Source organism: Poecile atricapillus, chromosome 1 (assembly GCF_030490865.1).
Source record: "Poecile atricapillus isolate bPoeAtr1 chromosome 1, bPoeAtr1.hap1, whole genome shotgun sequence".
Taxonomy (NCBI): Eukaryota; Metazoa; Chordata; class Aves; order Passeriformes; family Paridae; genus Poecile; species Poecile atricapillus.
The window spans coordinates 31,421,685-31,446,595 of NC_081249.1; the positions used below are offsets into that span (position 1 = coordinate 31,421,685).

General features: G+C 38.6%; 1 protein-coding gene across 8 annotated transcripts in view; it reads left to right on the plus strand.

Annotated features, from left to right (window-relative positions):
• Positions 1–24,911, plus strand: part of INPP4A (inositol polyphosphate-4-phosphatase type I A) — a 109,545-nt gene that overhangs the window by 74,511 nt on the left and 10,123 nt on the right. For 2 of the 8 annotated variants that reach the window (XM_058838653.1, XM_058838671.1), the window contains exons 12-26: positions 1,225–1,355; positions 1,724–1,828; positions 2,631–2,739; positions 4,392–4,409; positions 6,850–7,033; positions 8,524–8,742; positions 9,884–10,022; positions 12,678–12,710; positions 15,326–15,498; positions 17,227–17,350; positions 18,206–18,332; positions 18,709–18,849; positions 20,225–20,322; positions 23,869–23,981; positions 24,328–24,482. In XM_058838653.1, coding sequence (XP_058694636.1) covers positions 1,225–1,355; positions 1,724–1,828; positions 2,631–2,739; positions 4,392–4,409; positions 6,850–7,033; positions 8,524–8,742; positions 9,884–10,022; positions 12,678–12,710; positions 15,326–15,498; positions 17,227–17,350; positions 18,206–18,332; positions 18,709–18,849; positions 20,225–20,322; positions 23,869–23,981; positions 24,328–24,482 — 1,869 coding nt within the window. Of the gene's footprint in view, positions 1–1,224; positions 1,356–1,723; positions 1,829–2,630; positions 2,740–4,391; positions 4,410–6,849; positions 7,034–8,523; positions 8,743–9,883; positions 10,155–12,677; positions 12,711–15,325; positions 15,499–17,226; positions 17,351–18,205; positions 18,333–18,708; positions 18,850–20,224; positions 20,323–23,868; positions 23,982–24,327; positions 24,483–24,911 lie in introns of all 8 variants that reach the window. The other 6 variants (XM_058838636.1, XM_058838628.1, XM_058838663.1 and 3 more) reach the window with 5 other exon arrangements.

The following is a 24,911-nucleotide window of genomic DNA, read 5'->3' on the forward strand; positions in this document are numbered from 1 at the left end:
GTATCTTATGCAGAGTGCAGGTTTTAAGATGAAACTGGAAGTGTCTTTATCTAGGTCACTGATAAATATACTTCACTCTGTTGCCTGTTGGCAAATCAATCTGATGTTTTTCTTGGAAATGTAGTTATTTTGGATAATATCTTAAGTACTGTGGAGTGGGAGTTGCTCTGTGAAATGCTGTCTTATATTATACACAGGCAATTGGTTAAAATTGTGGAATTAGGGATATTGAGAGAACTGCAAAAAGAACTGCTAGGTCCTTCTGACAGATGATTGTTCTACCTTTTATGGTAGTAACCTTTTATGGGGTAACATGCTGTTGAATTGTGCCTGGTGTTCACTTGTTTACTTTTTCCCCTTCTTCCTTTATTCCAAATAATACACTAATCCAAGAGGACAGAAATACAAACGTGACATACATCACATACATATATGAAATACACTGAGTATTTTCTCAGCAGCACTGCTGGGGAACAGTATGTAACACAGGATTGCCATGTGTGACTGGAAACCTGGCAGTCAGGGTACAAGGGGAAAGTCAAAGGATTTCCTGTTCATTTCAGGGGATGTCCAGTCCTCCTTTTTTCTACCCTGAGTGCCCAAAATCCTGGATCTTAGATGAAGGTTTTGTGAGCTCATCTTCAGTCTCTCCAAATGCTTAATGCTTGCAGTCTCTCCAAGCCCTTAATGCTTACACTTATTAGGCTTTCCCTGGCCTTGCCAACTGTTGTGTACATTCCTTACCAGTGAATATACTCCTTGTACCTAACATCAGACAGGTGCTATTAACACCCAACCTCTGTCACAGTTCCTAATTAGTTTAAGAACCACCACAGTTCAATAAAGTGTCCTTTAAAGGTCCTCATTGTCCCAAGTCACCTGACATGATGACAGTTCCCATCATTTACCAGTACTCATATAGTTTGAGAGCTTCTGCAGAAAGGTGGGAAGCTCTGCTTATGACCAACACCTGAGGCTCCTGGGGAGAATACAGTGTATTCTGCCTGTGAGGAAGAAATTTACCTCAACAGTGCTCAGCCTGTGCTTTGGGATGTGTGTTTGGAAGCTTTTCCAGTCTTATGAGTAGCTTAGACACGGTAAATTGAGAGTACGTCAGCTGAGGATGGTTGATACGATGTGAAACTCATTCTTGGTCAAGTGGACTATGGACATAAACGCCTCTCTTTCCCCCCCCACCCTGCTCCATTTCTCTTTTTTGCCCAGGGTTTGTGAACTAGAAGAACTGGGAGAACTGTCTCCTTGTTGGGAAAGCCTTCGTCGACAAATAGTTACACAGTACCAAACAATTATTTTAACTTACCAGGAAAATCTAACTGACCTGCACCAGTATAAAGGTGACTTTTTTTTAATTTTTTTTTTTGTAAAAATGTGATTCCTCTCTACCAGGGTTGTTAGTGCTTCTTGGAAATTGGCAACCCAGAATGTTTTATGATGAATAAACAGTGCTATTATATTTCTTGTCTTTCTTAATATTTGAGTTTGCTAGTTACCTGGGAATATTTGTCTGTTCTCTTTGCTCTCTCATCTTACTCTGAAAGTAGAGAACACATGTGAACAGTAACAGAAATATTTTGTTTTGTTTTTATCTTTTTAATTTTCTTTACTTTCAGCACACAGCAAATGATGAATTAAACTTCTTGAATGTTTTAGGATAGGCACAAGGAGAAGGGTTTTATGCTTACTTTTGTCTTGCATTTCTCAGGTCCTTCATTTAAAGCCAGTAGCTTGAAAGCTGATAAAAAATTGGAATTCGTTCCTACGAATTTACATATACAGAGGATGAGAGTCCAGGATGATGGAGGATCAGGTATTAGTTTCTCTTTCTTCACGTATCTTGTTTCTTTCCTCTCCATTTTTTTTTTTTTATTTCCATCTTCAACCACACTTCAACCACACAGCCAAGTTTCTACAAACTTCTAGTAGTGCTACTTGGCATTTTTGTAGCACCTTTCATTCTCAGATTCCAAATCTCTTTGCAGAAGAAGAGATGTAAGTATAATTATTGCTGCCCTACAGGTGGCAAAACTAGGTTCTGGAGTTAACTGAACTCTAGGTGGCACAAGTTAGCCTTTGTACCAGGGTTGGGTTAAGTTGCTGTGTCCCTTCCAAACATTTTGAATTGCAATAGAATAAAAAAGGTTCTGACTGTTTTTTCTTGTTAAGCTTGTGTGCTTTTTATCCAGAATCAACATGTATGGTTATGTAAAATCATGTTTTTTCAAATCAAGCTTGTTCCATCATAAACTGACCTGGGTTTTTCATTCTTTTAACAGTAATTCCCTGTGACCATGGACACACACTTGCCTCACATGTCCATGTGAGGGATTCCTGTAGTGGCAAGCTTTGTATACTGACCAGTGTTCAAGACTTCTTTTTCACTGTCAGTCTTCTAGATTAGGAAACAGAGGACCTGCAGTCACATGTGGGTCTTTCACCTGAAAAAGTGTTTGATTTCTAGGGCCTCTAGAACAACTCAGTTTTCCACGTCTTTCAAACCATGGCAAAGTTTTCCAGATATTACTTTCAGAAAATTTTTTGAACTTACACAATTGCTTGTCTCTGTTAAAGAAGACAAGTTTTCATTTGTAAGTCCTTTTTGTCCATCCCAGATCAGAACTACGACATAGTCACCATAGGAGCACCAGCAGCTCATTGTCAAGGCTTTAAATCAGGTGGCTTGCGGAAAAAGCTGCATAAATTTGAAGAGGCAAAGAAACAGTAAGTAGAAATACTATTGTGTCAGCTATTATTGTGCCTTTTTCTCCTGGTCCATGCTCAGTTATTTGGAAAATCATTCCATTCTGTTTTTATTTCATTCAATAGTACTACTATACAATAATTTGTATATATATATATATATTTTCTGTGGGTTTTTTTTTTTTTTTCCAAAGAGGGAGAGAGAAAACAGTTTCTTCCTTATATTACTGTATTTATTTGTTTACTGACAGGCTCTTTCTAAGAGCCTTTTTATGAAAACTTTATTTTTTCTGAATACTTGTTGAGTCATTTAATTTAGCTATTTTAGGTGTTGGGTTTGGGTTCTACCTAATTGTAGGTCAGAACATTTGTCTGCTGAACCTCCTCAACTGCACTACATCATGCTTCAACCCATTATTTTCAGGAGACTTTCACCGCTCTCATAGCTTCAAGGTCCTGTTGCTAAGCTCTCTTTAGCAGGAACCTGCTGTGTCTGATTGGTAAATTCCTTGTTGACAAAGTGGGTTTAGTTCTGAAACAATTGCTGGAGGCCTTCCTGCATTGCCTGAAGGCTTATGCACAGACTGGACTTCTGAATTTGGCCTCTGCCCTACAGGCAGGATACTTGACCCACCATGGTCCTGTCTGCAGGGACAGCTGAGTGACATCTGTAGAAGTGTGGATATGTGAACTAGAGGAAGGTACAGAAGCTGAGAAGGTCATTTGCTAACAGAACACCCACTCCAGCTCCCAGAGAAGGGAGAGTGCTGAAGGGTCTGCATTGCTTCTGCTACTGTATGGAGCATTTACAACACAAGAGCAGCAGGACAAGGAGTTGTTGTAGTCAGGGAAAATGAGACCTTGATAATGCCCTTCCAAAGAAAGGATTAGTAGGATTTGGAGCTGATAGGAGGAGGGAATGACGTGGGAATCAACTGCAGAATTAATTTTGGCAGTAGAGAAATGAGTAGCAGCATCGTGTGAACGTCAGTCAGATATGTTCTGATAAAAAGATTGGTGCAGAAATACCTAGTGTAATTATTCAGGCTGACAGACTGCACTAGGATAGGACTAGAGGAAACTGTAAGCTTGGGAACACTGGTATGCCAGGCTCACCCTTTTGGTTCTTTTGATACCACTGTTGCTTTTTGAAATAACCTCCTTCTGTCAGCATAGCCACTGAAGTGGTTCTTACTCCTGCAATAGCTAATTTCCCATGTGGATTTGTTCTTTTTCCCCTCACCCAATTATTAGGTTGATTAGAGAGCTTAATTTTTATCCAGTACTTTTCCTCTAAGTTTTTCAGAACTGTTCTTTCTGGGTCCATGAAAACTGCAGGTTCAACATTTGAAGAACAACTTTCATTTTAAGTACATCTATGTTATCAAAAAAGACAGTATAGTAGAACTGAGATCCATCTCCTCAGTGTCATTGTTACATTCTGTTCCTTATTCTATCATTGGCATAACTGTGCTTGGTGCCTTCACAGCATTTCCCCAGATCAACTCATGGTCATCTGGCAATCTGTGTTTTTTTGCTTACAAGTTCATGTACCCACCTTATTGAAAAAATGACTCAAATAAGTTATTTCCCCAGTCATACTTTGTTTTGTTTCTGCTTTTGGTATTTGCTAACAATCTGCTAATTTTATTTTGGTTTCTTTGTTTTTGTAGCAGTTATGAGGAGTGTTGGTGAGTTTTCTGTTTCTGAGAGTTCTATAGAGGGTTTCTGTTCTCTGGATTGTTTTATTTTTGTTTTTTTTGGCAGAGATCTGGTGTGTTTTAAAGTGTGCAGGGCTTTTTAATATCATGCATCATGGCATCCCTAATTGTGCTCTAAGTAATTGTAGCTGCTTTGTAGAACATGATGTGTGAGTGAATTTCATTTCATCTGCAATGTTTATTTGCAATGAACAGCTAGCTTCCTGGCTCTCTCTGATCATTAAGAAGTTAAGAAACTGAAAATCAGAACACAAGGATTTTATATATTTTCCTTTGTTATTTCCAATGAAAACTATATGGAATGAGAAACTTTTATGGCAGTGATGGAAGATAATTAAGATAGTTTATGTATTTTAAAACCTTAATATTGACAGATTTGGCATGGTGTATATTTTTGTAATCCATGTCTTTATTTAAACATTTTTACATAATTTTTTTCCTCATTTTGTGGTGTCCAGTGCTATCAAAAGCAGACATTACTGGATGGTTCAAAACTGCAGAAGTTCTGCTCTAAATTACTCTTATTAAGGTTGACTCCCTAATTCTTTGAGAGTTTAAGTCTGTGTTACAGTTTGCTAATACAATGAGAGCTGTTCATTTGAAAAAGCAATTGCAGGTTGGAAAGTAAGTATATGTGAACTCTACACCATAATTTTTTCCCCAATCATCCTAGCAAATGTTTATGATTAAAAATATAATAATTCTAAATCCACTCTCAATATGCTGCATGGCCTTTTCTGCCAACTATGTCTTTATGCATGTTAACCACACTGTCGTGGAAATAAATTGCTCAGAGGAATTGTCACTAAGATCACCAGTCACTAGAAAGCACAAATCAAGTACAGAGAAAACCCTAAATGCTGAGATTAATTTGCTGTATGGCATAGCAGTACTGGGGTGTGGTTGTTCTCTGCCCCACTTGGGTGGGTGATCAGAGCACAAACAAGGAAACTCTTTCAAGGATCACTTCTGAGTCACACAAATCCCTCATCTTTCTTTTGTGATGGAGCTCAGGCAGACTCTGGCATTAGGCTTCTCCTTTGCCTTATCTGTTAAGAGACAGGAATTGAAATTGTGGCACGATTTTGAAGTGTGCCCCACATAATCCTCGTGTCCTGCCTCACAGATATGCTGCAGAAATTTACAGCATTTCTCTAAGGGGAACAGAGGAGTTCATGCTCCTTGGAGGTCATGATCTGTGGTAACCATGCCTGATAAAGAAACTCCTCTCCATGTAACCTCTCAGTGTGGCTGTCCCCATTTAACAGTGCTGAGATCAGTGCAAACAGTAGGTTCTTCTGTGCTGTTACCATGCTGAAGCCATTCATGACCGAAAAAAAAATAATAAAATTAAGATAATACACAATTGGTGTCCCCTCATTCTTGATGCCGTGTCATGAATGGGCATTGCACTTGGCACAGCTGGAGATGATGTAAAGGCCTGGTCTTTGGGTACCTTTCCTACTGGGAAGGAAGAACCCAGTATTTTGCTTAACAAAGGGAGTAGTGGTCAGTTGGTTCCAAATAATTAACTAAGAGCGCAGCTTCAGCTTTGAGTAATTTTCTAAGTTAAAAGGCAGCTTTTGTGAATGACTCCTTCAGGTGGGATCAAATTACCCTTTGAAAGAGCTATTCTTTCTCCAGCAGTTGTAGAGCATCTGTCTTGGATTGGATAAGCAACTTTTGTAGACATCTAAACTTAAAAGGGCATAAACTGTTCTCCACTGTCAAATAAGCAGTCTTAGTGCAGCTGTATTATCCCCATATAAAGATGTGTTTGTCCCTAGTTTAGTATATTAATTGTGTGCTAACAGAAATTACACAAAGAACAGTTTCCTTGGATTAGCCTGAAGATGCATGTTGATTTTTTATGTATTGTAAAATTGCTTTTGCTGCTATAATTTGATTCTGGTCTGCAACAGAGGAAATCCTATACTAGCAGAAGGACTTTTTTGTTAATTACGGAACTGGGTGGCATTTCTGTGTTAGAAGTAGCATAGGTTTTCTTTTCATTATTTTAGTAGATATATGTTTGTAAACAAGGCCTCAGTGAAGTATCTGTGTTGTAAGGAGAGGGAGAATGGAGCAAGATGTCTCTGCAAACAGTGGTTCTGTATCTGATGGCAAAATCTGTCACCCACATTTTCCTCAGCAAAGCTGTACCTCTGGCGTACAAACTCTGCCCACAGCCCCTTGATATTAGGGATTAGTAAATCTGCCTCTGAATGCTTTTATTAAAGGCAGAGAAGTCTCTAGGATCATGTTCCTGCTGTGCAATTGCCCACTGGACTTTCACTGTTATCATTAGTTTAGGTTAATTTTTGTTGTCTGCCATTAATTCCCCAGCATGCCACTGTAATGTATATACCTCTAGACCAATTCCTCCCTAAAATCAATTTTTCTTTTTCAGCACTTCAACAAGTTCCCAGTCTATAATATACATCCCACAGGACATTGTTAGAGCAAAGGAAATTATTGCACAAATCAACACTCTGAAAACGCAAGTCAGTTACTATGCAGAAAGACTCTCAAGAGCTGCCAAGGATAGATCAGCTAATGGCCTTGAAAGAACACTTGCCATCCTAGCAGATAAGGTAAGAGTAATTAATTTCCCTGCTGAAGCACAGTGTATTGTTTGTTCTGTCTGTACCTTCAGTAGGTTTTCTTGAAACATCACTTTTGCCTTTTTCAGTAGGGTGTTGTAACATGCATAGACCAAAAAAAATTATATCAGCCTTTAAAAGTTCCTGTTTTTATTTACCTTGTCTCCTACTTGTGACACTCTTGCTTCACCTCCTCTTGAAAGTTCAGTGGAGAGCAATGTCCTCTGATTCCCTCTATTCATTCATCACATTGCAGTAATGTACATTCTTCACTTTCTTTTATATCCTTTTCTCCATAACCACCTGGGATTTTTGAATGTTCTGAGTCATCCATCAAATAGCAGCAACTGTGTGAAAGTTAATGAAACAATTCTGTATTTTTCCACTGCTGAAATAAGGAATAATGGTGACACAGCCTTTGCTTGAATTATAGCGATGTAAATCAGTTATTTCTTGATGTGTGCTAACAAAAAATAGACTGGACCCACGGCTGAACACAATCTTACAGGGAGAAAAAACCCAAGTACAGTTTTACTGACCTCTTCTGTCCTTGAAGCAGATCTGAAGGTTCTAAACAGCAGTAGTGCTAATCAGCTTGCCAGAAATTGTCTCAGTGGAAGTGATATACATACAACTTTGTATAATGGGACCTCATGTAAATGTATTATTTATTATAATACTCATTCTGAATAAGTACAGTGTATAATTGATCTATGGGATTTCTGACAACTGGATTATGTGAATATATAACATATTAATGTCATTTCTGCTTTTTTTAGTAGACACACAGGCCACCTAGTTTTCATATTCATAGGCTTACAGAAATAAGTGTATTTAATACAACACAGTTAAATAAGACAGGGAACAAATTGCATTGATTAGTGGGTTATACCTTCAGCCTTCCTCTTCAGTCTTGTTATAATTTCGGACAGGGTGATGGGGGTGAAGCCGGATCCTTCTGGTGTGGAAACTGTTCTGTGGGGTATAAAAATCATGTAATCGTAGAATATAGTGGGTTGGAAGGGACTAAACAGGATCATTCTGGTCCTGCACTCCCAGACTCACATCATGTGCCCAAGAGCATTGTCCAAACACTTGAACTCTGTCAGGCTTGGTGCTATGACCCCTTCCTTGGGGAGCCTGTTGCAGTGCTTAAACACTGCACATGTGTCTGCACCTTGTTCTAAGCTGAGGTGCAAATAAGAATGATTCATATATTGCTTAGTGACATTTTCAACAATTAAAAATCTAATATAGTAGTACAGACTGTGGAATTTGTGTTTTTACAGACTGTGTAATTTGTGTTTTGGGATCTTACACTATTTTTTAAGGTCATTCTGTAAAGGTGTTCTAAAGGCACCTTCAAGCAATAGTTTCTTCTATAGCATACTTCTTTTTTTTCTTTCTTGAAAAAAATGCAGTATAAATTGTGTATGGAATAATGAAAAGTTTTCAAAATGTGGGGGTTTATTGCTTTTCAGACCCGGCAACTTGTCACAGTCTGTGACTGCAAGCTGTTGGCAAATTCGATACATGGATTGAATGCTGCAAGGCCAGACTATATAGCTTCAAAAGCATCTCCAACCTCTGGAGAAGGGGAACAAGTGATGCTAAGGAATGATCAAGATACACTTGTGGCCAGATGGACAGGAAGAAATAGCCGATCTTCTCTGCAGGTGGACTGGCATGAAGAAGAATGGGTATGTTTGCATAATGGGGTGCTGAATCCTTTGTTCTTTTTACTTTCTTTTTTAATAAGCTCTGTAGCTGCTCACCAGATATACATAGGATGAATATGTAGGAGGCATTGGTCAGCTAGCAAAGATGTTGTCTCTGTCCTGCAGGCAGTTACTCCTTGGCATGGGAATACAAGCAGGCTTTAATAAATATTTCTGGATCTCCTAAAAAGTGGAACTTGTTGCAGCAGATGTATAACATTTTTAAGCTGAGGTCCAAGGGAAAGGAAATAGCTTTGAAAGTGAAAAACTGACCATACTACAATCGGCTTCTTCATTCTCCCAAATAAAGTGTATTTTGTGGGTTCTAGCTATGCAATTTAGCCTTCCTCTTATGAAAATTCTCCTGTGACCATTTAGAACTTCCAGTCAATCACTATTTTGATTATGAACAGCATTTTAAAACACTTTGCAAAAAGTACTTAAATGTTTTTTGCCTGCCAATCAAAATGAGAATTGGACTTTGTAAATTCTATCATTGTATTACATAAACAGAAATTAAATAAATCTCATAAATACTCAAGATGAAGTAAAGCAATTATTTATATTGTGAAATACCAATTTTTAAAAGCAATTAAATTCATTTTGGAAATGGATCCTTATCCTTGCTAGTTGTAACTATTTTAGCATACTTTGACTTACTGTCAAAGTCACAGTAATAACATACAAATAAAATTAAGTCAGTATTTAGCCATTACTATAATACAGTAATTTTATCTCCTGTTCACTGGGTTACAGAGAAAAAAGAGATGTGTGATTGTATACAATTACTCTGTCAAACATGAATTTCAAGAGTAAACAATAGTGCCAGCTAGAGATTGGAATAATAGTGCAGAAAGAGGATCTTAAAATTGTTTGGCAAGCTTACACAGAAAATAACTTTGCAATTTACCACATAAGTCATGTCACTACATATTACTAACATCCTGGTATACTTTACTTATATATCCATCATTTTTGTGTGCACACGTGCAACCACAATAGCCCAGAGGAAACTTTGCAGAGGAATTGTGACTAGAATCACAGGAGGAAATATATCGCCAAGGGAATTGTTACCCAATGTCTCTTTTGGTTTTAAACTGAGAAAGAAATATTTTCTTTTAAGGAGAAAGTTTGGTTGAATGTCGACAAAAGTCTGGAATGTATCATACAGAGAGTGGACAAACTTCTCCAGAAGGAGCGCCTGCAAAGTGATAGCTGTGAAGACGTTTTCCAGTGTGACGTCAGCAGTAGTAGTAAGAAAGGTAATCGGGACAGTCGTGCCTACTGGATAAATCCAGAAGATTTAAATGAAATCTCATCATCCTCACCATCTTCATCATCCTCACCACCATCTTCATCCACACCATCCTGTGCATGCCAGTCTCTCAAGACAAGTGCGTATGCCAGACACTGCTTCTCACCGCTGCTCTCTTCCTGTGTGCTGGCATCATTCCTGAGCCTCCCTTACAGCCCTCCATGTGTTTGTAGCTCAGTGCTGGTGTTAAGCAGTGATGTCAGGCAGAAAGAGCTGTTGATGTACTGGGAGCTGTTGAGCCCATTACTTATTTTGGAATCCTGGTCCCACTGAAATAATTGCCAAATCCATTGGTGGCGCTTGGTTTTTGCTCTGTGGGTTTTAAGCTGGTAAAAGAGTTGTATGGGTTATCACCACAGACACCACCTCTGGTAGCTTTCCTGTTGGCTTCAGATTCTTTGCAGCAACCAAACCTTATTAGAGGTAAATAAAACATGAGAGAAGTGCAGGCACTACTGAAAAACTGATAGTCCCAGCTAGACTGCTAAAGCATGAGAGAGGATACCAAGCAGTCCCATTAGATTGAGCTGAAGGTAGGTGAACCTAAAAGAGTTCAAAGCAAATTTTAACCCAAATTGTGGTGCTGAGGCACTCAGTTATTTAGACTTCTTCTAGCTGGAACGTAGGAATTGGCAGTGAAAGCTCTTAGTTGAATAATCCATTCAAAATTTAAGCTCAAGTGGGTGCTGTATTGAAGCCAGTGTAAAACTGTAAGCATGTGAATGGAATATATCCTTATCAGTTTAGATTGACAGTTTGGAAGGTTAAATTTCATTAAATTTCAGAATTATTTTATTTACTTATTTGACTTGTTCTCACATTCTTTATGTGTGGTCACTCTGATTTGGCCGCTTAATAGTGCAGGTGGGTGAAGTGAAACTCTAAAACAACTGATCTGTGTTCTCATTTCCTTTGTCTTGTTCTGTCTCATCATTTGATGGCCCTTTGTCCCTTATGTGTGTCTGTGACTTCATGTCCATCACATTGTTAGTGTTGCAGTGGAAGGCAGTGCCTTAAGGAAAAAAAAAGACAAAAAGGAAGTGAAAATAAGTGTTAATATATTTTTGTGTAGCTTTGCATGTCACCTGTAGTTTATTATCTTAGACAACCATGTTTTTCTAGATTAGACATTTTTGTGTGTAATTAAAAAATAGGAGAGTAGGTTCTTGTTTTATGAATCTTTGACTAAATTTCTTCTATGAGTGTAATACCTATAAATGTTTTTGTTTGCTAGCTAGTTTACATGAAGTTTTATATGTGTTTTACCTGTAAGTTTAATCAGTAACCTTCAATGCACAGTCACATAAATGATTAAATGTTGTGAATTCTTTAAGTTAAAGATTCACAGGAAAAATCTGTGATGAATGATATCAGAAGCTTTTCCTAAGACAATTTGATGCTGAAAACACCTTAGAACAATATTCTTCTACCATATTCAATGGAACTTTTAATTCTACTCTGGATCTTGACACGCCATAGAAAAGTGGAATTGGCTACATGGACCTACCAAAGATTTTGTTAGTGCAAAGAATCTTTGTAACTTTTCCCTGCTGTCCCTCCAAAATAGGAAAAAAATTTAAATCTTTATATTTAACCAGCAGAACCTGGGGCAGAATTGAAGGACAAAGAAGGTCCTTCACCTAAGTTCAGAATCACATATTTGTTGTTGTGTATTCAAAGAATTAATTTTTTTCTTGTTAGTAATTCTGTGTTTTGAACAAATGAGCAGAGAGTAGACAGAAATTGTTTTGAAAGCAATGTAAAAACCAGCCAAGCAAGATAGTTTCTCAATTGGTAAGAGACAGTAAAATTTTATTGAAGGACTTTAGAGGATCTCTCTAGAAATAAATGTTTGTGAAAGAAAATACTACCTGAAATAGTACAAGGGAAAGATATAAACAACAGAAGCTTAAATCCTGCTGGCTTAGTACACTACTCTTTATTAGTGCAGGACTTGCTATAACAGGGCATATGTTATTTTTTTACTGTTAGCATTGACTGTAGTATATTTTCATCTGACAGCTTGATCTTCCCACTGAAGTGAGTATGGAATACTCACAGGTGGGGTTTCAGCCCTTAATATACATTCTAATGTTTCTGTTAATTAATAATCTCAGAAATTGTGTAATGGAATTTAAACTAAAGTAGCCAAGTACTGTTTTTTTATTACCCTTGCATTGTGGATGCCTTAATGTCATTTTCTGTTAAGTGCATTGAACTTACTGCTGGTCTTTTGCTCTTCTGTTTAGCAGCCTTACTGCAAGCTTAATCTATAATTGCAGTGAACCAGTGGTTCTCAAATTGTGCCCTGTGGATCACTGGGGATTGACAGTGCATTTGCTGGTAATCCACAGCGAGCCTCTGAGCTAGCAGGTACTGGCTTTCCTCCAAGTCCCCATCCAGGTGTTCCTCTGATCAGAACCATGGAGTGGAGGAGACAGTCCATGCCCTCCATGTCTGTGGGCAATAAAGCATTCCTGCTGAGCTCCTCTTCACTCAGTGAGAATGTTTGAGAACCCTGGCACCGAGCATTTGAGTTGCTTGTATTTAGACTGTGTTGCTGCTCCTTAATCATGCATGTTGCCCCTCCATTTCTGTGCAGATTGCAGCCCTACTCCGGAAGAATCTGCCCCAGGTATGTGCATTCATGGCTTCTGCTTCTTCTGAAAACAGCAGGTGTTTGTTCATAGTTAACTGAACAAGTGCCTTGCTTTAAGATGGACCATTTTGAAATGGCAATGCTTTACAACACCACGTGAGTTACCTAAGCTATTGAGAAGTTATTATTTCCTAATAGTGCAGGGGGTATCTGGTCATTTTGCATGCCCAGATATGGGAGAGCGCTTGTTCAGGGCCTCTTTGGTTTCTCCAGCTGATGTGTTTTAGCAAACTGATGTAGGTGACAATGGTTTGAGGCCTGTTCCAAATGTCACTGAAGTCTGTGGGAGTCTAATACTTCAGATGTGCCCTTTCACACAGGCTGTTGAACTGGTCTTTCTGAATGAGAAGTCGAGCAGAACATGGAAGAGTCAACAAGACTGATGGAAAACCTCTGTTGTGGGTGCACACCAAGTAGTATTGGGGTTTGCAAGTCTAATGTTTTAGGACACAGAATTTAGGAGTCTCATCCCAGTGTTAACCTTCTGTCTTTGTCCCTCTGTACTTAATATGAAAAGACTAAAATATCTTTTCAAGGTCTTGGAAGACAGCTGTTTTAATAATGTATTTATTGCTCTAGAGAAGAGAGACCCTTAGGGTGAAAAAAGCAAGAATTTTTCCTGCCTAATGTTATATCCTACAAGCTTTATGTATTTGGTTCTCTTAATAAGACATTAATTTTTGATGAAATAGTCAGTAGTATATAGTCAGCAAAGTTCACTTTGTGAGCTCATTGCCTTTCCCAACACCCCTATCTTGTTCCAACCTAATTTGAGACTGGGAGTGCAATTCCTGACTACTGTTAATAACAACTACCATTGACTAAAAAATAAAAGAACACAGGAGACACCTCTTTAAATTAGTTAGCAAAAATAATTTAGAACTTTGCAGACTGACAAGGGTTCATTTTTTCATGGCCAGAATTTGAAACCAAGAGAATACACAGCACAGAGGATTTTTGCTCACTACCCCAGATGAGTCCCTGCATTATATGTGAATGTTGAAAGAAAAAAACTTACCTAATAATTGCATTATCTTCACCAGTGTACTTTGTGATTACCAAAGATAAACATATCTTTCCAATGAAGTGCTGTCAGACACATTACAATTTTAAATCTTTGCTGAGTCAGTAACTATATACATGTATGTACATACAGTCAATGAGATGATGTGCTGGAAGGTATTTTCAGTTCTTGTTATTCTCATTTGCTTACAGAAAAGCTCTTAATAGCAGTAAGATAAACACTGTTAGTATCATCTGTATTTTGCTTTCTAAGTGTTCACAAGGCCATGTTATGGCATCTGACTAATTTTGAGATAAAATATTTAATAGAATTTCAAAGACAATCTGTGATTCCTTGCCTGTTCTTTTGATGTTTTCTCCTTTTTTTATGGCAATGACAGAGTCAAACAACTTTCTCTTTGTGTAGTTTGTTAGATTATCTATCTACCACATAGAATGAAAGCCAAAAGGTTAGTTCTGTTAATCTTACCAGATATGTTTCTGTTAACAGACTTCCAGAGTTCTTCTCTTTGGCTGGTTATCAAAGGAACATATATTATTACTGACTCTTAGTTTTGCCTTTGAGTCAAAATCCCAAACAATTTCCTTTCAGGGACTTTCAGTGTTTCATTCATGCAGGTTCTGGTCTGTACTTTGCCTTGTTTCTACAGCCAGCTGGGGTGTGAGTTGTGTGTGTGCTGTTTGTGAGCTCTGGTGCTTTTAAAAATAAAACATTGTCCTGCCCTTTAAAAAGATAAGAGCTTGAACAACTCAGTTTCACTTCTGTCCTTCCTGTGCAGGACCTTGAACAGAATCCTTCTGGGTCATATTTTGTGTATTTTGGTGGAAGAAAAGCTCCAAAGTACTTCCAACAACCTGTATGACTCCCATCTAAATCATTACGTTTAGTATTTCTTGTAATCTAGCTTAAAGCCTTTAAAACTGCTCAGGAGATAGGAAGCACTTAAAAGAGTACCTGCATTAATTTCTCACCTCACACATTATTCTTAGCTGCAAATAGGAGATGAGCATCATCTTGCCTTACTGAGGTGCAATAAGGATCAATAAGGTGGTGAGGCAGTTGAATGATACACCTATGAGCCTAGAGATTCAAAAGGTGGGATATTTGGCAGGAATCTCATTGACAGAAATGGCTAAGAAGATGGTCCTATTTCTGTAATACAATGGACTCCTTACTGTCTGTCCATGCATGTGCAATGAAAGGGTTTGTTTGAACACGAACATGCAGTTATATACACTTCTGTATATAGTTATTCATATTTCTGTTGTGATTTCCAAATCAGCTATTGTACAGCCTGTTGTGTGGGCACAAACTGGTAACTTTTACATGGTCTGGAAAGTCATAGCAGCTTTACAGAGTAAAATTCTCCGTATTTTCCTCATGCAATAACTACACTGTAAGGTTACTTAATTATTACAAAGCAGGGAATAACCATCCAGCAAAAATAAAATGAGTTCTAAATGTGAATTATCAACAACTTTGACTTGCAACAGGAGATTTCTTAATGTGTATTTGTTTCAAATAAAATACTTCCACTGCTGCTAATTTTTTTTTTTCTTTTAACCAGGTGAATGGAGTGAAGCTCTTTATCCCTTGCTGACCACACTCACTGACTGTGTAGCCATGATGAGCGACAAGGCAAAGAAAGCCATGGTCTTTTTATTAATGCAGGACAGTGCCCCGACAATAGGGCTCTGCCTGAGCCTTCAGTATCGCAGGGATGTTGTCTTCTGCCAGACTGTAAGCAAACAAATATGCGTGGTTTGATTTCACTTCCACAATTGTTTCTATGAAATATGAAAGATTACTCTTTCCAGAATTTTTAAGATCTCTTCCCAGGTTTGACACTGATTTCCCCTCAAGATTTTCCTCCACAAGCTGTGCTATCCTGTCCTTACTGGTTACTTACTTGCATTTGACAATACATAAATTAGGTGTTCCCTTGGTTATACAATCATTCACTACTGAAAATACAAATTATTCCAGAACTAGTAAAAATATACTGCTGTATTCAGAAACAGCCTTTGCCTTCCAATGCCACTGAGCTAAAGCAAAAGTAAGATGTGAAAAAGGGAGGCAGAAAGGTCTGTGAGTAGCAGGTATACTCCTTCAGTTACCTTTTCTTGTTTACTTCATTGAGAAACCCAGCAGGACATATGGTCCCTAAGGACAGAAGTCCACTTATGGGAAGAGGAATTAGTTCTGGGTTTCTTTCTCAGAAGTTCTGTTTCTAGACCTGCTGGCATCTCTTGTGTCAGACACTGACTTGCAGGTGTCTGCACAAAAAAAATTTCCACTGCCCACAGAAAAAAAATTTTCTGCCCACTACACTTCCGTGTGTAGTGTCTGCTTTCCTGTGAAATCATTATCTTGCTCATTTGTTTCAAACAGTTTATTTCTTGGACATCATTGGCAGGACTTTTGTTCCATAATGTAGTATCAAAAATGTAAAACAAGTGACAGGATGAGAGGAAATGTCCTCAAGTTGTACCAGGGGAGATTTAGATTAGATACTAGGAAAAATTTCTTCATGGAAGGGGTTGTTAAGACCTGGAGTGGGCTGCCCAGGAAAGTGGTGGAGTCACCATCCCTGAAGTGTTCAACAAATGTGTGGATATGGCAGTTGAGGACATGGTTTAGAGGAATATGTGGTCATGGTGCTGGGTTGGACTTGGTGATCTTGGAGGTGTTATCCAGCGTTAATGATTCTTTGATTCTGTGATCTCATAGAGATAAAATCAGGGAATTTTCCCACCTCATAATGCAGATAATTCTTAAATTCAATCCTTTGAATATGTTTACCCATCAGGATCGGAACTTTATTCTCTTCTGTTTAATTCTATGACAAAGTCATACACCTGTGTTCATAGTATATGGTTTATATGCCTGGGAAATTCCTTTGTTGACAGTGAATTAAGACTAGAATTAATACTGGATAATAGTACTGACCTTAGTACTAGATCTTCAGGGTACTAGATCTTGTAACGCCAGAGTTTAAATCTGCATAATGCAGACAGATTCTGCATTTTTAAGCTTTCTCAAATGTCATTTTTGAAAAACGATAATTTATTCATACTATCAAAATTCTTGGCCTGGAACTAGCTGTATTGCTTTTCTGTCTAAAACAAAAACAATTCTCTAAGGAGCAACTTCTGTAATTCATAATTTGTAGACCCTACCACAAGTGATTGTGTTCAGAAAAAAAAAGGGTGTGAGATCTCCAGCAGCCCCATTTTGAGACAGCTTGTGAGAAGAATGTGGCGTGCCCTGAATCAGATTTTATGAATGTTTTGGGTTTTCATTGATTGGTTGTCTTCAGCTGCAAGGAAAAGAAGATGTTTAAGGGAAAAGAGCATCTGTTTGGCAGATTTTACTGCACCTCTTATACATGCTATCCTTTTTTTTGGGGGGCTGAAGAACCATTTTTATTTTGAATCATTTCATTCTTGTCTGTTTCCTCTCTCACAGCTGACAGCTCTCATTTGTGGTTTCATTATCAAACTGAGGAACTGCCTGCATGATGATGGATTTCTAAGACAACTCTACACCATTGGCTTGCTGGCACAGTTTGAGAGCCTGCTGAGCACTTATGGTAAAGGCACGGGGCCAGGGGGTGGGATTATCTGTTGAGTCAGCAAATTCTGCATTAAATTGACTGCAGCAGGATCTGAGTGTTTGAGACAATCTGCAGCACAGCTACAAAATGATTTTGAAAACTAAAATGCAAAACTAGATTATAGCTGAAGTAATTAATTATCTAACAACTCTGAATTTCTTCACACTTACTTGAATTGCTTCTAAAAGTTATGTGTACTTCTTTTATAGTAGAATGTCAAACTAGAAATAGAAAGTCTTTAAGAAAGGCTAAAATGTATCACAGTGGTATTTGGGTTTTTTTCAGAAAATAATTAGATGAAAATTCTAGTAATCTGGAAAAAACTGTGCCCAAAATACACTGTTCATATTTTCTTGTAACTTCTGTAGTCTTGAAGCACAATGTGAGACTGAAGAGAGAATATAAAAAGGGAAGGTACTTCACTCAGAAGTGTTTCACTCCTGTGTCTCAAAAGCTGTCTGGATGCTGGTTAGGGAATGCTTTACCAGATATATCCAGAAAACCTTGTAGCTGCTCCAGTGCAAAGGATATCATGGCTCTGACAATGCTGAGAAGTATTTATAAGCTTTACCTAACTTTGAAAATCAGCATATAAACTACTTAAAGATCAGTAGTCTGGACTGTTCTAGATAACTGGTGTTTTCTAAAGTTGCTGAACTCAAAAAATCAGCCATGACATTGTCTGCAGGTCAAGGGGGAGGTTTGTGCTGCAGCACCACTTCATCTGTGGAACTTCTTCATGGGATGATGGCCTGGTGTTTGTCATCAAACTGACAAAGGGAAGTTGTGCATAATAAGTAATTATAATTCACCTTTTCCTCTTGGATTTAGGTGAGGAGCTGGCAATGCTGGAGGACATGAGTTTGGGAATCATGGACTTGAGGAATGTAACCTTTAAAGTAACTCAGGCTACGTCGAATACATCTACTGACATGCTGCCAGTCATCACTGGAAATCGGTAAAAAACAATAAATATACTTTATTCTGGATGAGTGGGAACATGCCAAAATTTGGCTTTTTCTACCCAAGTTGTAGAAGAACTGCAGTATTAATGAGCAGAGCAAAATCAGCTATTGCCAGGAAATTGGCAGATCTGGTTTGAATGTCTGTGAGGATATAAACAATATAAGCAACATTACAGGTTGCTGCTGTTTTTGAACTAGATTTTCTGACTAGAAGCAAGTTCTGGCAGTTCCTTAGAGGCAGTTTTGACTCATGGTTGCTTTTTAATGGTTATACTATGTTCGAGGTGTTATCCCTCTTTAGATAAATAACACATTCTTGGAACATAGCTTTTTGATCCTTATGTCTAACAGCTGTTTATTTCTTTTCAGTGATGGATTTAATGTGAGGATCCCTCTGCCAAGCGCCTTGTTTGATTTGTTGCCACGTGAGATTCAAAGTGGAATGTTACTGAGGGTTCAGCCTGTTCTTTTCAACGTGGGAATCAATGAGCAGCAAACCCTAGCAGAGAAGTAGGTATCCAGTCAGGCAAGCTCAGCCTTACTGGCAGTTCAGCAATGGAACTAAGCTGATGTGGAATTGCACTCTGGCATAAGTAACAGTGATTCAGTTTCTCCAATACATGAACATGGGAACACTGTTCTAAAAGAATCTGCCAAATGCCAAACAAAAGGAGGTCCTTCTTTATGTGCCACATATTTATGAAGCTCCTTGCCTCGTGGGTTTGAGAGTAGTGTGGGTTTATGTGGTTCAGATGTGAATCTGGAAAATTTACAATGGGAGATCTATCAAAGGCTATTTAGCACACAGGTGCTCCCTGTGACTTAAGACCTCTGTGAGTGACAGATCACTAGACGCTGAGATCATTCTGGATATTGCTGTATATTTGCTGTCTTGGTTTTGCACTCTCCCTGAGACTCCCTCTCCTGGTCACTGTCAAAATTCAGGATAATGGGCAAGGTGCACCTCTGTTTTAACATACCCTTGCAGTATTTATGTAATGCAACACTGCTGTTGTAAAGCTGAAAAATATAATTATGTAACTATATTTTTTTGGAAAACTGTTCAGTTCTGGAAGAGCCAGCAGATTCCCTCTGCTATGGCCACATCCTGTAAAGAGTACATTGACAGAGTACTGCTCCAACAGAGCACTCCAGTGAAGCCAGGCACATGCATTTTGTGACAGCAGCCTTGGTACCAGGCTGGAGTGTACACTGTGGTGGTGGACAGTGAGAAAAAGTCTAACAAAAGCATTCCAGCAATTACTGTTATCCTCTGTTGCCTACAAAGGAAGCCCAAGATGACTAGCACAGTTACAGATGTCAGCACTCTGTGTGCACGTCTGTGTATGTAGATATATTTAGATGAGATGAATCGTGGTATTGTTGACAATATTAATTGCATTCATGGTTTCTTAGTCCTAGATCCATATTTTTCATTTACATACCTGCTGTCAACATTCTCAGTCCCATCTACTGATGTTATGGTTGTTATTATTAGTTTATGAACTAAACTAATAAATCCACTATTAAAAGTTTAAATTTAGATAAAACAATTTGCAGGTAGGAATTTAATATTGAAAGAGAGACATGAAAGCCAGAGAAATAAATTGCAACTGTAATTGCAATTAATTAAATACTAATTTCTACAAGATTTTTCTTGCACCTTCCTTCCCTTTTGTCCCCTCATACCCATATATTTTCTTTCACTGTAATGAATCATTACAACAGTTCTTTGTTACACTTCACCTGGCATTTGAATGGTTATGGAACTGCTGGGATGAACCTTTAAACTGGTTTTTGGCAGGCATATTGCCAAGTGCAGTTGTTTCAAAGAAAAAGAGAAACATTTTACCTTGGACTTAATTGTTTCTTTCTTCTATTAAAGGTTTGGAGACACCTCACTGCAAGAAATAATTAACATGGAAAGCTTAGTGCGGTTGAATTCATATTTTGAGCAGTTCAAGGAAGTTTTGCCTGATGATTGTAAGTATTTTGTAATTAGTGACAAATTTGCTTGAATAGCACAATTCAGGCTGATTTTTTCATTTGTTTGCTCTATCTTGGTTTTCTAAATGTTGATGATACACCAGCATTAGTGACCTCCAAGAAATGATACAACTCTGTTTTAATACTGAAGTACTAATTGGAGTGGATTCAAGAGGTTTAAAGGTCAGACTGATTAACTTTCCTTTTTAAGGTTACTTTACATCCAAGTGGCACTCTGTACTGTATAATCATCCAGTTAGGCAGTGAGATTGTTGTAAGGTAAAGGTGTAAAAGGGACAGGTTCTAGCAGCAGCACTTTTATGTGCAGTTTTTGGTATGCTCACTGCACTTTTGATAAAACCTGCAGAGAGAGAAGCTGCCAGTTTTTAGGAACTGTCACTTCCCTTTGTTTTTCCTTTGGCACTTCCCTATAATTGTTGAATCTGCAGCCAGCAACAGAGAACCTGGAAGAGAAACAAAAGCTACATGCTTAAATTTAACTGATTTTCTTTTTTTTACTGGTTAATTTCTTGCTTGTTACTGCTTGGGATTTTTTTTGAGAAGGCAATGGCATGTGTTATTTACATGTGACCACAAAAATGGTGAAAATTCATCAACTCATTATTATTACAATCAAACCTTTTCTAAGGTTATTTCATGTGCCCTACAGTTGCAATTTCATTCCAAAAATACAAGTGCAATGACGTGTAACAGGACAGTAAGAATTCTGTCTTTTAAAGCGTGTTATTGCATGTTCAGTTACCCTGAATTTTTTTTTTATGCAGCTGAGGTCAGAACCTGCTTCCCTCCATCCAAGCATTCATAATGCTGCATAATATATACTCTGGAATGTTAGTTGCAAAATTTATTTTTTTGTTATATAATAGTCTAGCATCAGATTATCTTCTACAATTCAAAAATTAATCAGTTTAAAATTAATTTTGTTCATATCTCGGTCTGGTATTTTATAGTAATAATTCCCATTCAACTCTTTCCTCTCCCCTTTAATTTTTCTTGCTTTTTTTTTTTTTTTACTTCAGTCTCTTCCCTCTTCCCCAAACCACTTATGTTTGAATCATCTTTTAGCTTTTGCCTTTTTTTTTCTCCTGAAAGTCTGAAAGTTGTGGTGATACTTAGGATATACAAAATGAAGTGTACTTTTCTGTGAACCCTTATCAAGGGAGAATAGCATTTTACATTTAACTGCAAACCAGCTGATTATGTCCAGTAATGTAGTCTGTGGTAGGTAGAGGCAAAAGGAAAAACAAACAGATCATTTTAGGGGACAAAGGTCCCAGTGAAGTATCTGCTGGCAGATTGCAGCAAGTGTTCCCTTCAGGAGCAGTACACAAGAAAAGTTGATTCCTTATCCACTGTTCATGTCCCTGTGTTCTTAATTCTAAACTCTGCAGAATTTCTAAGAAATTAATTGGTCTTAACTTCACTAGCTCCTTGTCCTTGTTCTGTTCGCTCTCCTTGTCTTTAGAAAGAGGCCTGTGCCCTCCTTTTGTTTACCTAGGTATTTACTTTCTAGGTGTAGAGCTCAAGCAGACCAGACCAGGACAGTCACAGTAGTGTTAATTATAGAATAGAAATGTAGAATTGTTTAGGTTGGAAAATATCTTTAAGATCATTAAGTTCAACTGTTTCCCCAGCACTGCCAAGTCCACCCCTAAACCATCTCCTCAAGTGCCCCTTCTCCACATTTTTTAAATACCTCCAGGGATGTTGACTCAACCTCTTCCCTGAGCAGCCTGTTCCAGTGCTTGACAACCCTTTCAGTGAAGAACTATTTCCCAGCATCCAATCTAAATCTCCCCTGATGCAGCTTGAGGCCTTTTTCTCTTTTTCTGTCACTGGTTGCCTGGGGAAAGACCCTCCCTGGCTTTCAGGTGGTCATAGAGAGCGATAAGGTCCCCCTGAGCCTCCTTTCCTCCAGTCTAAACATCCCCAGCTCCTTCAGCTGCTTCTCATAAGACTTGTGCTCCACACCCTTCACTAGCTCTGTTGCCCTTCTCTGGACACCATTGAGGTTTCAGCATCTCGATGTCCTTTTTCAGTGAGGGGCCCAGAACTGAACCCAGAATTTGAGCTGTGGCCTCACCAGTGCTGAGTCCAGGGGGACAATCCCTGCCCTGCTCCTGCTGGCCACACTACTGCTGCTATAGGCCAGGTCACCATTGGCCTTCTTGGCCACCTGGGCACACCCTGGCTCGCGTTCAGCTGCTGTGGACCAGCATCCCCAGGTCCTTTTCTACCAGAAGCTTCCCAGCCACTCTGTCCCCAGCCTGTAGCACTGCCTGGGGTTGTTGTGACCCAGGGGCAGGACCTGACACTTGCTCGTGCTGGACCCCATAAGAGTGGCCTTGGCTGATTGATCCAGCCTGTCTAGATCCCTCCGTAGAGCTTTCCTGACCTCCAGTAGATCATCACTCCTGTCCAGCTTGATGCCATTTGACACTGACTGAGGGTGCACTGGAGCCTCTTCTCCAGATTGATAAAGATTTCAAACAGGACTGACTACAGAATTGAGCCCTGGGGAGCCACACTGTTGACCAGCCACGAGCAGGATGTAGCACCCTTCACCAGCACGCTGTGGGCCTGGCCATCCAGTTGGGTTTTTTACCTAGTGAACAGTATGTCCCACCAAGCCATGAGCAGCCAGTTAGTCCAGGAGAATGCTGTGGGAAGCAGCATTAAAAGCTTTGCTAAAGTTCAGGTAAATATTGTCCACAGCCTTCCCTCATCTACTCAGTGGGTCACCTTCCTGTAGGAGATCATGTCTACCATACTATTTGCCATGAGAAGTAGGCCTAAAATAAAACCTCATATGTCACTCAGGTAGGATCCTTTTTGTCACAATGTCATCTCTTATAGTGCATACCTCTATATTTATTCAGTCACAACTTTAGTTGGTGTTCTCCATGGTTATTCCGTTAAAAAAAAAGAGAAACAACAAAAAGGACAACTCATTGAATACTTGTAATTGATTATCTGGAGTATCTTGCTACACATGTAAGAGATGATGTGCAGCAATTTGAACACAGAAGATGACTACTGAAGGGACTCTGAAAAATTTCAACTACTTTATTTCCACTTAGTAAAATATTAATAAACAGATCATGACAATATGGTGTCCTGTGGGTGTTTCTTGTAACTGAAAGCTGACCAGCTTGCAAATTTAAAATAGAAAATGTGACCAGAATATAATATATTTTCAGAGTTTCTCTGAAGTCATGCATGTGATCCTGTCACCTCTGTCGCACACAAACCAAAATCCTATACTAATCTTGCTCCCTTTGTTCATTCTCTTATTATGCTGCTATTAGATTCTGAGTCCCTGAAGTTTTAAATAACTGGAATTTATGTTTCCAACTGAGTTTAATTAAGCTTGAATTTGTTTTGTTGATGGTACTAAGTCAGAACTTGAATAATTTTTCTAGTTTCAAAAAAAATGTGTTTGCAACAGGCACATAGAAACACTTCGTAAAAGATACATCGAATACAGATGAATAAGTGGAATTGGTTTTGTTTGTTTCGTAGGTCTACCTCGATCTCGTAGTCAGACGTGCCTGCCTGAACTGTTAAGATTTCTGGGACAAAATGTACATGCAAGGAAAAACAAGAATGTTGATATCCTTTGGCAAGCTGCTGAGGTATTTATTCATCTAAGCATATCTGCATAGTTCACCTGATTTTCTGTATGCATATGTATTTGCCCCTTTTTTTATTACTGATACATTTGAATTTCTTCTTTTACTTGCATGTAGCTTGGAAATGCTGCCGGGCTAGACCTTCTCCATCATGAGGAGATAAAATGTATTTTTCATATCAGAATTTTCCCCTCAACTAATACAATGAAGTTCTGCTCTCTCAAACATGCCAAACTTTGACATCAAAGCCCTGTGCAACATTTGTGTCTCTCTAATGGGGAGTACAGGTGTTTTCTGACAGGAAGTTATGCATGTAGAAGGAGTGATAGATTGTCTGTCTCATTTCTAGATATGCCGCAGACTTAACGGTGTTCGATTTACGAGCTGTAAAAGTGCCAAGGATAGGACTGCCATGTCCATCACCCTGGAGCAGTGTTTGATCCTACAGCATGAACATGGAATGGCTCCACAGGTCTTCACTCAGGCTCTGGAGTGTATGAGGAGGTAAGAGTTTGACCACATCGCTTATTCCTAGATAAGGAACCATGCAAACTGCAGAGGAGTGGTGGTCTCTGTTTCCATCAAAAGAAAAAAAAAAAGTAAACTGAAGTCAGGAAACTGTAGATTCATCCCTCCCATGCATGCGAGTTGCATATGCTAAAGCTGATTCTCACCAGATTTAAATCAGATGGGCTTGAATTTTCAGTAGAAAATGAGGAGTTCTCAGACAAGCATGTAAAAATATGTTTTCTGTTAATGCTGAGCTTACAGAACAGGAAACTGTTGCTTTTTTTTGAAAGTTGTTTAATGACTTTACCTGAACTGTCATAGCACTAGGTTTCTTAGTTCTAGATCAGGGAGATTACTCAGGGATGACCTGTCTTTTGTTCTTTGAAACACAGACACCTGCAGTTTGCACTGGTTTGCCACATG